This window comes from Anabrus simplex, chromosome 2 (genome assembly GCF_040414725.1).
Source record: "Anabrus simplex isolate iqAnaSimp1 chromosome 2, ASM4041472v1, whole genome shotgun sequence".
NCBI classification, from domain to species: domain Eukaryota; kingdom Metazoa; phylum Arthropoda; class Insecta; order Orthoptera; family Tettigoniidae; genus Anabrus; species Anabrus simplex.
The window spans coordinates 1,054,346,747-1,054,359,887 of NC_090266.1; the positions used below are offsets into that span (position 1 = coordinate 1,054,346,747).

At 37.3% G+C, this 13,141-nt stretch overlaps 1 protein-coding gene across 2 annotated transcripts in view; it reads right to left on the reverse strand.

Moving 5' to 3' along the window:
• Positions 1 to 13,141, reverse strand: part of Ranbp21 (exportin-5-like protein Ranbp21) — a 417,228-nt gene that overhangs the window by 344,082 nt on the left and 60,005 nt on the right. For both annotated transcript variants that reach the window (XM_067141992.2, XM_067141993.2), the window contains exon 4: positions 3,790 to 3,960. In XM_067141992.2, the coding sequence (XP_066998093.1) occupies positions 3,790 to 3,960 (171 nt within the window). The remainder of the gene's footprint in view (positions 1 to 3,789; positions 3,961 to 13,141) is intronic.

Below are 13,141 nucleotides of genomic sequence, written 5' to 3' on the forward strand. Positions count from 1 at the left end.
GAAACTCTGTCACTAAACCACTAAAAAAGACTCCATATCTAGCGACTAGTCTCTGGAATCGACTAGACTGATGCGAACAAACACGAACATAGCACGCGAGAACGAGAGACAGACAGTCGATATACGCGTCGCGATATACAGGTTTCAATAAACATCGCACATTCGCGCACATTTCTCGCATTGATAAACATCGATATTTCATTTGAAAGTGGCCAGTGAGCCAAGGACTTCTGGCCACTGGTGTAAAAAAGTTGAAATGGCAAGATTTGAAAACAAATGTTTGAAGTTCACCAAAAAATAAGCTAAACTTAGGAGAAATATTAGAATAATCGGGAGGCGGGAAAAACTGTCGAAAATCGGGATTCTCCCACCTAAATCGGGAAAGTTGGCAGGTATGCAATGGTTCCCTATGGGAATCAACATCTATATCAATCGGGAGTCTCCCGCCTAAATCAGAAAAGCTGGCAGGTATGCAATGGGATATTTGCTTTGGTAAACATTTCAGCTGTTCTTTTTGAGGAGTTATATTTGGAAGTTTACCGGCAATTGCAGCTGTCCAATTGTTCCATACTAGATGTCTGTTTTGTTTGAGATCGAGATGGGCAAGCGACAGCGATAGAGAATTTTCTTGTCGCTTTGTTACATGTTTTTCAGCATTAACATGTTTCTCACAATACTGTCCTTTTCCCACGCAACTCTGCAATTACAAAATTTGCAGAACACTGTAATTGAATCTGTGGCATGTAAACCTTCATTTGAATACTGCCGAGCCCACTCATAGGCAGTTATAGCCGTGCACCCCATAACCTCAATGATTAATGCAGATTTATTCTCTTCACCTTGTGAAAAACAAAGTTCAAACAGGAATGATGGGAAGTGGAAACACACATCTCATGTCTCGTCTCGTGCTAATATACACTGAGTGGCCAAAAGTCATGGAAAGACACTGGATGTGACGTTAATAACGAGTTGCTCCTCCGTGAGCCATCAAAACGGCAGCAATATGGCGAGACATCGACTCTACAAGGTGTTGGAATCGTTCTGAAGGGACCTGTACCCATGAATCTAACACTACTACCCACAACTGGTCTTGTGCATTTGGTGCAAAGTTCATGGAGTGTACACCAGCATCGACAGCATCCTATAAATGCTCAATTGGATTAAGACTGGGGGATCTGGAGGGCCAATCCATGGTTGTAACTTCACTGGAGTGCTCTTCCAACCAACTGTGGGCCACCACAGAACAGTGACATGGCGCATTGTTCTGTTCAAACATGGCATCTCTATCAGGGTACTCTAGGGCCAGAAAGGGATGCAGATGGTCTGAAAGAATGTCCACATAACGTGCACCTGTCAGCGCTCCCTGCAGCAGGACAACGGGCCTAATTGCGACCATGAGAACACCGCCGAGACCAGAACTGAGCCACCTCCTGCCTGGACACAACCTTGTTGATATGCAGGATCCATAGCTTCATGGGGCATACACCACACTCTCACACGCCCATCAGCTCGATACAACTGGAACCAGGATTCATCGGACCATACCACATGCTGCCACTGACGATGTTCGCAGGCCCATGCACGTCGCTGAGCCATGTCGAGGTGTCAATTGGCCGTCGGCTGGTGAAGCCTATGCGGTGCAGTTACCTCTTTACAGTCCCGGTAGAAATGGGTTCCTGATTCCCAACATTCAACTGGATAGTGATCTGACTCACAGTAGCCCATCGACTGCCCAGTATGGTTCTGCGGAAGTGACGTGATGTCATTTAATTAAACAGCTGTGGTCTTCTAGTGTGGCGGTTTACGCGGGTGGTAACATTTTCTCTGCGATACTGAAGATCCATCCTCACCAATGCACCATGCGCCGATGATCGTCCGACATTAAGTCGGTTAACTTGCGACGTGTTGGCATCTTCACGACACTAGTGTCTGTGACAGACTGCTCAGCTAGTTGCAATGCTCAGGGGTCATACACGGCACATTTTCTAATGGGACACCCCTACCCGTGACCTTTGGCCACTCAGTGTAGCTTGTCAGTAATAATCAATAGAAAAGTTGTATGAACCAGAAATTCAGGAAGCAAATGGCACACATCTCGCATCTTGCAGATATCAGATATCATTTATCGATAATAATTGATAAAAAGTCATATGACTATTGTACAAGTCATTGATCAATTAAATTAATACTAATTTATAGTAATGGTTGAAAATAGAGTTTTGGACGTTTATCTGTTGATAAACATGGTTTCTGCCTTTTTTTTTTTTTTTTTTTTTTTTTTTTTTTTTTTTTTTTTTTTTAAATTGCTAATTTTGCATTATTTTCATCTTGTCTAAATTTGCTTTAAAATTTGCAGCTATCACAAAATGCAAAATTTGCCAGTCCCTATCAATACATTTCATATTATATTGTTTGGGAATCTTAATTTCTTCATACTAAGCCTGATATTCCTTCCTAACCTAAACTCTATTTGTACCGGCCTCAGATCCCTCACAATGGCCAGCAAGCTTTTACAAAGAGTTACTACTTGCACGCTCTATCATAAACTGGTCAACTACAACCTCACAGCAGCTTACGACTACTATCTGATTTTGTGAACGTCATTCACTTGTCAAGTACAACGGTGTTCGGGTGTCCTTACTTATGTCTTCAACTGTGATACCTCAAAGTAGGCTTTAAACTTTACAAAAGAGTGAAGAGGATACTAACTGAAAGTAACAATGCACTGATATAGTTTGGTACTATAACCTGAATCCTGATGCAGTCTCATCTCACTGAGAATGTTCATCTTCAGAACATTAACTTTAAACTATCATTACCTTAACATCTTCAGACCTAAAAAAGAACAGAACATGCTATGAAAATACCAGACATGAAGAACATGTTGAGTGCAAGCCACACAGATGATCAATGTATAGCTTAAATGCATAGTATGACCAGGGATTTTACCAGGAACTTATTCCTATCCAAGGATAGGACGACTGAATTACTGTACGGTATCAACCTCATTTTCTGTGCAACATACTAACTGTTGATAAGTACCCATAATAAAAATGTATGTACATCCATTACAGATATGAATTATAATCATAACAAACCAGTTTCTGCATGAAATCACATTTTCAAGCAAACCAGTCCAGTAATAAATCGACCAATAAAAGAAATTCTACTGCCTTAAACACTATCTGTGCCTTTGCTGGCAGGACCTAGTGTTTACAGTGCACTATGTCTTCTGGTATGGCCTAGAGCAATTTTGATACTTTCATAGATCTGTCTCTGCCTTATCCTTGGCTTTGACAATATGAAAGTGACTGAGGTATGAGCGATGCTAGTAATGCCAATCCTTATGCAGCCAGTCCCTGCTATGAATGGTGTGAAAATGTTGCTCATAGGGTCAGTTAGTGTATGCATTTCAGTGGGCTTGGCAGACTGATATGTAATAGCAACTCTGGCTCGGTGAGGAAAGCAACGGGAAACTACCTCACTCCTCATTTCCCTAGTACGCCTCTTCAGTGATGCCTAGGCCATCTATGACAGCTGATGGCAGAGCTGTTGAGGATCCCACCAACGGAATTGCTGACGGACTGAACATACATAAACACTATCTCAACCTAATTGGCAACTATGAACAATACAGCATGGACAACAAGCATAGAGTCAATGCGTCTGCATGTGCAGAGGAATGTACGTTTTACAGCAGATAACACAGCTAAACAGACACAATATTATTTGTTAACATGTACTAGCAAATAAGAATCAATAATAAATATTAATTTTAACAGTAGTTACCTTAACAACTCGCATATGAGGATATGCATAATTTAGTTGCTGCATTTCAACATACGTCCGACAGGAACCACCATGATCCTCCATAAGCTGCATGAAGAAGGTAAAGATTTCAGACATATTCAATGTCAATGCCTGATGAATATCCTTCCGACGCTGATTGGATTCCAGGGTCTGAAATTTATCAGGAAAATACAGTGAACATTGGTCTAAAAGTAATTTCCCCAAAGAAATAAAAACAATGCTATTAAATATGTTATAGACAATGTAACCTGTGAGCAAAACCTCTTACTTTAATCTTGTTTCTGAAGAACGCTATTAATATAAGGATTAATGACTAATTTTTCTTCATGAAATTACTGTGAAAACTACAACAGGACATTCATCACTCTCTCATGCTGATCCTCACCATAGTTTCAATTTACAGACTTAAGTTTACAAATGATTCTAAGGGGTAATAAATAAAACTTGAGTAATCTTACTCAGTACTATGCACTGTATTCTTTTTACAATAATAAGGTTCATGAAGTGAAGGGTCAAATGACGCTGTCTGGTAGAATGGATACAAAGCCATATCAACTGAAAATTATAAAAAGCTTTACAAAACCATGCCATCCCCATTTCAGGCAGTGTGCCACAATTATATTTGTATTTTTTTTTTAAACATGCATGCACAAGGACACACATTTTTGCTGACTGGCAAAAAAACCCACTTGAAATCCCCCAACTAAAATTCAAATTAAAATATGAACTATGAAGTAATCTAGAAATGATCGTCATGAGTAAAAAGTCTACACATTTTCTGAAGATTTACCAAAAATTTGCATAACTTTCTACCCACTAATCTTCACTGAAGATGGTTTTAAAGAACACAACTTAAGTCCACACTAACATTTTATTTTTTTATTTTTTTGCTAGGGGCTTTACGTCGCACCGACACACACAGGTCTTATGGCGACGATGGGATAGGAAAGGCTTAGGAGTTGGAAGGAAGCGGCCGTGGCCTTAATTAAGGTACAGCCCCAGCATTTGCCTGGTGTGAAAATGGGAAACCACGGAAAACCATTTTCAGGGCTGCCGATAGTGGGATTCGAACCTACTATCTCCCGGATGCAAGCTCACAGCCGCGTGCCTCTACGCGCACAGCCAACGCCCGGTACACTAACAATAATAATAATCATCATCATCATTAGTTCAACAGCCCCTGTGGAACCTGGCTTTTTCAAACGTTTTTGCCATTCCTCTCTTCTTATAGCCAGGCTCTTCCAATTTCAAACTCCCAGGATCCATATGTTTTGCCTCACTCATTCTTCTCACCTCAGCTAAGATCTTCCAACTTTCCATGTTCCTTCTGACATAGAATTGAAGATTTGTTGACCAATCCATTGTTGTTCATATAGTTCATGCGCATGTGCCTCACCCATTCCAGCCTTCTGACTTTTATGGCTGTAACGCTATCTAGTTCATTAAACAATTCAAGTACATCCCATGTTCTTCAACTGGCCCGTAAATTTATCCCAATATTTTCCGTTCAAATACACTCCACTGCCTTTCATCAAATTTTAACAACAGCCAAGTCCCAAAAGCATATGACAGTACTAGTCTCACTAGAACTTTCCACATTTTCTTAGGTCTCCTGCATATTAGCCAGGAATTCAGATTTTTCGTGAGACCATAAAGGCACCCATTTGGATAAAGTATTCAGTACTGATGTTACTTTTGTAATTTACTTCTGATCCAAGGCAAGTGAAACTATGTGCAACTTCAAACTTATATGAACCAATTTTCATATGTCCATAACCACTCTTTGAAGATATTAACACCTAGGTACTTACAGTGATCCCCATAAGGAACTTTCACCCCATCAACAAAGTAATTAATCCTGAGAGGACTTTTCCTATTAGTGAAACTTACAATCTGACTTTTAACCTTGTTTATAATCAACCATTGCCTGCTGTCCATCTCTCAACATAAAGGTCCAATAATACCGCCTTGAGGAGTTCCCTTCTTAATGGTTACAGGATGAGATATTGCTTCCCCTACTCTAATTCTCCGAGTTCTACTATTTAGAAATATAGTCACTCATTCAGTCTTCTTTTTTTTAGTCCAATTGCACTCATTTTTACCAGTAGTCTCCCATGATCTACCCTGTCAAATGCCTTGGATAGGTCAATCATGACACAGTTCACTTGAACTCCTGAATCTTTCTGGAATCCTACAACATGAGCTTCAGTTGAATAACATTTCTTAAACCTGAACTGCCTTCTCTCATCCTACAAGATGAGCTTAAGTGGAATAACATTTCTTAAACCTGAACTGCCTTCTATCAAACTAGTTAGTAATTTTTCAAACATGCCTAATATTATCAGAAATAATGCTTTGGCAAAGCTTACATGCAACACATGTCAAACTGACTGGCCTGTAATTTTCAGCTTTATTTTTATCACCCTTTCCTTAATACATAGGGGCTACTATAGCAACTCTCCAGTAATCAAATAAGTACTTCAGATATGGTACTTTAGTATATCCTAACTAACTGTCTTTAGTATAATCCCAGAAATCTTATAAATTCCGGCTGCTTTTCTAATTTTCAACGTTCGTATCTTACAGTAAATGTCTTTGTTATCATAGGTAAATTTGAATACATCCATCAGTATTAGTCCCCTCTTCTATCTGGACATTTTCCTTGTAAACAACAATCCTTTTAACACTGCTGATCTAATACTCTGCCTTCTGTAGATCCTCACGTACACAATACTCTTTTACATTAATGATTCCTGGAATGTCCTTCTTGGAACCTGTTTCTGCCTTCAAGTACCTATACATACCCTACCATTCTTCACTAAAATTTGTATGACTGCCAATTATGCTTGCCATCATGTTATCCTTAGCTGACTTCTTTGCTAGATTCAATTTCCTAGTATGTTCCTTCAGTTTCTCCTTACTCCCACAACCATTTCTAACTATTTCTTTCCAACCTGCACCTCCATCTTAGTCTCTTTACTTATCTGTTACTAGCTGATGTACCCGTGCTTTGCTACGGAATTCTACATTGTATACAGAATTCTAGGTTAGGTAGTATACACGTTGTAAGCAAGATTGTATTAAATTGCATAGCTCTTAAAGTTACCCTAGAAATGTGTTGGGAAGGTCACCAAACGTCTTTTCTCATATGAAGACAGGGTTAGGGAATTTTCATTGTAATGGTAGCACAATCAGGTTGGGGCGTTTTCATTATAATGGCAGACACTTACTCTCCACCTGCCTTTTTTACATCTTCACAAAGGCTATCTTATTGGTTTTCCCAACTGAAATCAACATAGGTCATTACAATGATGTCAGTAAGAATGGCACGATTAAAAGCAATGCTTTCAAATGAAATAATCAAATAAAAGACCACACATTTTCTCACTTTCAATGAACAGTACAACGCTGCCGATTTAACAGTCCAAAGTTTCAGAGCTAGAATGACCAAGCCGCAGACAGCCGTGATCCGTGAACACTCACAGTCTTTTTTCGTTGGTGGGGAGGGGGGTCGAATAGTGGAAAGTCCCAGGGCAAAATTTATGCCCTTTTACTCATTGTTTTCTAGGAGTTTCCGATGAGTCGGAAAATCTCAATTCATTAAACTGGCGGTGGAAAAATCTATCTGACTTGGATGCAAATTTTTCCTCCAAGCCAGAGGAGAAACTCCCTCTTCACTGCTAATTTGGAATAAAATGAATGTAGAATTAAAAGTGAAGAGGAAGAAGCTTTTCTTAAGAAACGGCTCTTTTCAGGGTTGAATTTTAAATTATTTAGTGAATTGCCGAGCTATAATTTGGAATAGGCCTAAATTGTTATTCTAGACCAGGTCATACTACTACTACTACTACTACTACTACTACTACTACTACTACTACTACTACTACTAAGTGAGCCTCTGCCTTAAGTGTGCACACAGCTCATTCAAAACAGCATGTCAGAGTAGAGATCAAATAGCTTTAATGCTATGATGAACCAATGTGTTACGTACTAGCAGTATCACAAAATGTATGAACCAGAGGAACAGCATGCTAAAGAAGAAAGTTATCTAACTCCCCAACTATTTCCCGAGAAAAAATAAAGACAGGCTGTTATACTCGGTACGTAGCAGTAATCCCATCCATCGGAGATGAGTGGCAGCATAAGAGACAAAGAACATCACAACAAACAATGGTCAATGTAATGTTATTGTTGATCACTCTTACGCGTTTTCAATATTGTAGGCCTTCACATTTAGTTTTCTTCCGACTCTAAAATACCACTCTTATCACAGTCAGTACGCTAAAACAGAATAAAACATAAATGATCGGAAATTGTATTCTTTACAACTTTTGTTATGGAGTACTTTTCAATAGGACCAATAACATTGGTATTCAAAAATTAAATTTTCAGACGCCTTCCCCTAAAGTACACTTTTGTCCAGAGTGAATAAAATTGTTTATACCTTACAATGTAGTTTTTATACCCCGACTCTATATACCGATTTTCATTAAATTCTGTTAACCCATTTTCTCGTGGCTCGGCGTTGATATGGACTTAGCAACAAAAATTTAAAAATCATGAATATCTGTGTTACCATAGCCAGTAAAAATGTACAAGACATAAATGATCGGAAATTTAATTCTATGTAACTTTAATTATGTAGTATTTATCAATAGGATCACTAATAATGTAAATATTTGAGAATTAAATCAATCGCTACCGATCTGCATTTAGGGCAGTCGCCCAGGTGACAGATTCCCTATCTGTTGTTTTCCAAGCATTTTCTTAAATGATCGCAAAGAAATTGGAAAATTATTGAACATTTCCCTCGGTAAGTTATTCCAATCCCTAACTCCCCTTCCTATAAACGAATATTTGCCCCAATTTGTCCTCTTGAATTCCAACTTCGTCATATTGTGATCTTTCCTACTTTTAAAGACACCACTCAAACTTATTCGTCTACTGATGTCCTCCCACACCATCTCGCCACTGACAGATCGGAACATACCACTTAAATCGAGCAGCTCGTCTCCTTTCTCCCAAGTCTTCCCAGCACAAACATGGCAACACTTTTGTAACACTACTCTTTTGTCAGAAATCACCCAGAACAAATCGAGCTGCTTTTCTTTGGATTTTTTCCAGTTCTTGAATCAAGTAATCCTGGTGAGGGTCCCATACACTGGAACCATACTCTGGTTGGGGTCTTACCAGAGACTCATATGCCCTCTCCTTTACATCCTTACTACAACCCCTAAATACCCTCATAACCATGTGCAGAGATCTGTACTCAAAACTACCATTTCACTCACTGTGAATAAAATGATTTTTAGCCTAGATTGTAGCGGCTTTACATACTGCTTTTTATTAAATTCTCTTCAGTCGTTTTCTCGTGATGCGTGTGCATACATACATACATACATACATACATACATACATACATACATACATACATACATACATACATACAGACAGACAGACAGACAGACAGACAGAAATTACGGAAACATAAAAAGTGCATTTCCTTGTTACTGTGGGCATGACCAATGCAGAAATACCATTCTTTTCAAATTCTGCACAATGTACAGACAAAACTCTTATTTTACATATATAGATAATATAGCATGTCTTTACCATTCCTTACCACCTTTAAAGGTATATACCTGTTTTCATATTCCTCAACAATTGCTTTAAATCCATCCCAGAGTCTCTTTACATTTTTATTTACTGTTTTACACTGATCATACTTTTTTTTTTAACTCCCTGATGCCTGTCTTATTAGCCATATGGTACTACCTAATAGTCCTACATTTAAGACCTACCTTTCTATCACATTTATTTTTAACTATGACAAAAACAGCTTCGTGATCACTAATACCATCTATTACTTCCGTTTCTCTATAGAGTTCATCTGGTTTTACCAGCACTATGTCCAAAATATTCTTCCCTCTAGTTGGTTTCGACACTTTCTGATTCAGCTGTCCTTTGCAGATTTGCCATTTGGTGCTCATGCTTCCTGTCATTTGCATTATCTTCCCAATTGACATTTGGTAAATTGAGGCCACCTGCTACAATCACATTCCTTTCCATAGTGTTCCCCCACATAGCTGAATATCTTATCGAATAATTCTGAATCAGCATCTGTGTCACCCTTTCTAGGTCTATAAACTCCTAAAACATCAAGTTGCTTATATTATCATTAGAGATGAGCCTTACACATAGAATTTCAGGTTTGTCAATTTAAAATTTTTTTTAGCTTACAAATTCTTCTTTCACCAGAACAAATACTCCCCCTCCTACCATTCCTATCCTATCTCTACGATAAACACTCCCACTCCAGGAGAAAATTTCTGCATCCATTATATAATTTCTCAGCCATGATTCACCTCCTATATTGAGTAGGATAAGTTTTCATTCTGTTGTTATGTCTAACAAATTATGTTTCTTGATGTTTTCAGTTTCCAGTGTGAATTTTATGTGTGGATGTAATTTATTCGTTCTAATATGCTCTATTATTACAAATAGTTCATGCACATACCTCAGTCAAAGTACTATCCCTTTCGTATTATTTAATATTTTGTGTTTTTCTAGATAGTCTATGTAAATTTCTGCAAGAATCCCAGATGCTGGTGCTCCCATTGGGAATCCCTTTTGCTGATATATTGCTTAAACAAGGAATCATTTTTATTAAGAGTGAAATGTAGGATGGTCATGAATTCATCTATTTCCTGGTTGCTTAATTTGCTTTTTTCCATTAAATGTTTCCTCATTATACGCAGTGTTCCTTTTATTGGGATATTAGAATACATATTAGTGACATCAAATGAATTTATAGTGCAAGATGGTTTTATTTTAATGGTTTTTTTTGTGGCATTGCAAAATTCTCGAGAGTTGTTTATTGATGTCTTAACTATGGAAGGTGTAGTGCTTTTGTGAAAAAAAAAAACTGTGGATAAATTGTGCTGTTTCATAAGCAAAACTGTTTTTAAAGTTGATTATTGGTCTTGTCAGAATGACATCTTTATGTATTTTGGGTAGAGTTCTAGCAACTGGTAATCTGGGATTTATGTTGGTCAACTAAGATGTTTCAAAATCACTAAGAAAGAAATTTGTGTTTTTTAATAATTGATTTTCTTTTGTATAGTGTTTGTGGGATCTTTACTGACAAATGAAAGTGCTGCCTGAAAAGAATGTTTCTGTTTTTTCTATATAAACTTTTTTGTGCATAATAACTGAGACATTGCCTTTGTCCTCTTTAGTAATTATCAGGTTGTTGTCTTTAATTTTTTATTTTGGTTGTTAATTACTTGGATGAGAAACTGGGATGTATTTATTTGACTTCTGAATTTAGAAAAGTTCTGGAAGTTTTTTACTTTACATCGTATCCGATTTCAATTTGTTTTTCCTTTAGTATTTGAGATATAACTAGTTCTATTTCGGCAATAGTGGTGATGTACTGCTTTCTTGATAGGAACTTGGCCAATTATGCTTCGGACCTTTATTGACAACCTATAGCTCTTTGTTTCCTAAAATTATGACTGTTAAATTGTTTATTGGGGTGTAAATTGTCTGGTTAGTTTAAAAGGACCACCAGGGAGGATGCATTGTATAATTTTGAAATCAGTAAAGATTTTTTCGTTCTTGATCCATATCCTATTATTTTTTTCTTGAGTTGCTTTTGTCCAATTTTGCCGTGCAATGTTCCCTCTGCACCAATTTCAGAAATTTTGGGACTAGTTTGTAATTTAAACATTGCTTCAAGGAATTTCTGTCTTTGCCAATTTTAGATTTTTTATTTTAAGATTCAGAAAGATATTGGAATGTTTTTTGCCTGACTGGCTAGATTGCAGTTTATAAATTTCATTGTAACGGTCTCTATCGACTCTAATTCAACTTTGATTTAGAGGTTGTTTCCACCTTCGAATACTTGTTTACTACTACTACCACCACCACCACCACCACCAGATGTAAAGTGTTTTCTTCCTTGGTATGTGACATAATAAGATGTTCAGTCTTAATTAGATGCTTCTAATATATGACTTGTATCTGTTTGAGTTCTAAATGGAACAGTCTAATTTCTAATGGCAAGGAGAAACTCCTCTATACCTTGGTTGAATTTAGGTATAGTGTGTTGTATTATCTGTCAATAATAATAATATTGAGGAGTCTGAAAATAGAAAGGAGAGAAGGGGATTGTGTTTAGTCAACGGAACCTTGCCGAAATGATATTCAGCTTATTAGAGTATTTCAGGTACTAACCTTCCCGCTGGTTCCGTTGGCTCTTGTTTGTGTGCTGTCTACTAGCTGAATGTTTGCATCGAGCAGCTGACCGGTAAGCATGAAAAGAAGGGGAGAGGAGGCGAGAGTAGGGGTGGTATTGTGGTGGACGTAACTTGTATTTGGTAAGGGTGGGGGGGAGTTGAGTATTTTATGGTGCCTTTTTTTAGCAATATTCCTTCGTGAACCTATGTTTGAAATTTCTTTGAGGAGTATGTTTATGATACCTGTGATCTCATTGATGTTGAAATTAAGGTTTCGTTTCTGATCTATTTCTATGAAAATTAATTCGAAGAAGCTCATTAGGTTTCACTAATCACTAATAATGAACATTGCATTTTTTATAATTATTTGTGGTTCTCTTGTATAGCATTTTGAGACCTCTGTTGACATGAATGAAAGTGTTGTCTGAAAAGAACGTTTCTGTTATTTCTATACATGTTTTGTGCATAATAACTGAGACATTGCCTTCGTCTGCTTTAGTAATTATCAGGTGTCTTTGATTTTTTGTTTTAGCTTGTTAATTACTTGTGTGGGAAATTGGAATGTATTTCACTTCTGATTTTTTGAAAGTTCTGTTCAAAAGTTAAAAAGTGTTATGTTGATATAGAACTTGAAAAGTTCAGCCTGGAAACTGAAAACAACAGGAAACTTAATTTCTTAGACTTAAGGCAAAACGAAAACTTACCCTACTCTATATACCAGGAATCAACCCGAACCGTCATCACCATTAAAAAAAAAATTCTTATCACCCAGAAATGCACAAAAAATGTTCACTTCTATGTATGCTTAATACAGCATACAATATCCTGCTTTTAAAAGACAAAAAGAAATCAACTTCATATACAAAATCTCAATCAACAAAATATACACAAAAGACTATGTTGACTGATTATCAAAAAAAAAAATAAAAAAAATAAACCTCAAACACAACTTTTAAAAAAAGAGCGAAAGAATAATAATTTCAAAAACTTTGCCACTTATACGAAGGTCCATCAAATATGAGATTTTTGTTCCTGAATATCAACAGTTGGTAGGACTGGCCCCGCGCTTCTGCTATGCTTAGGCAGGACCG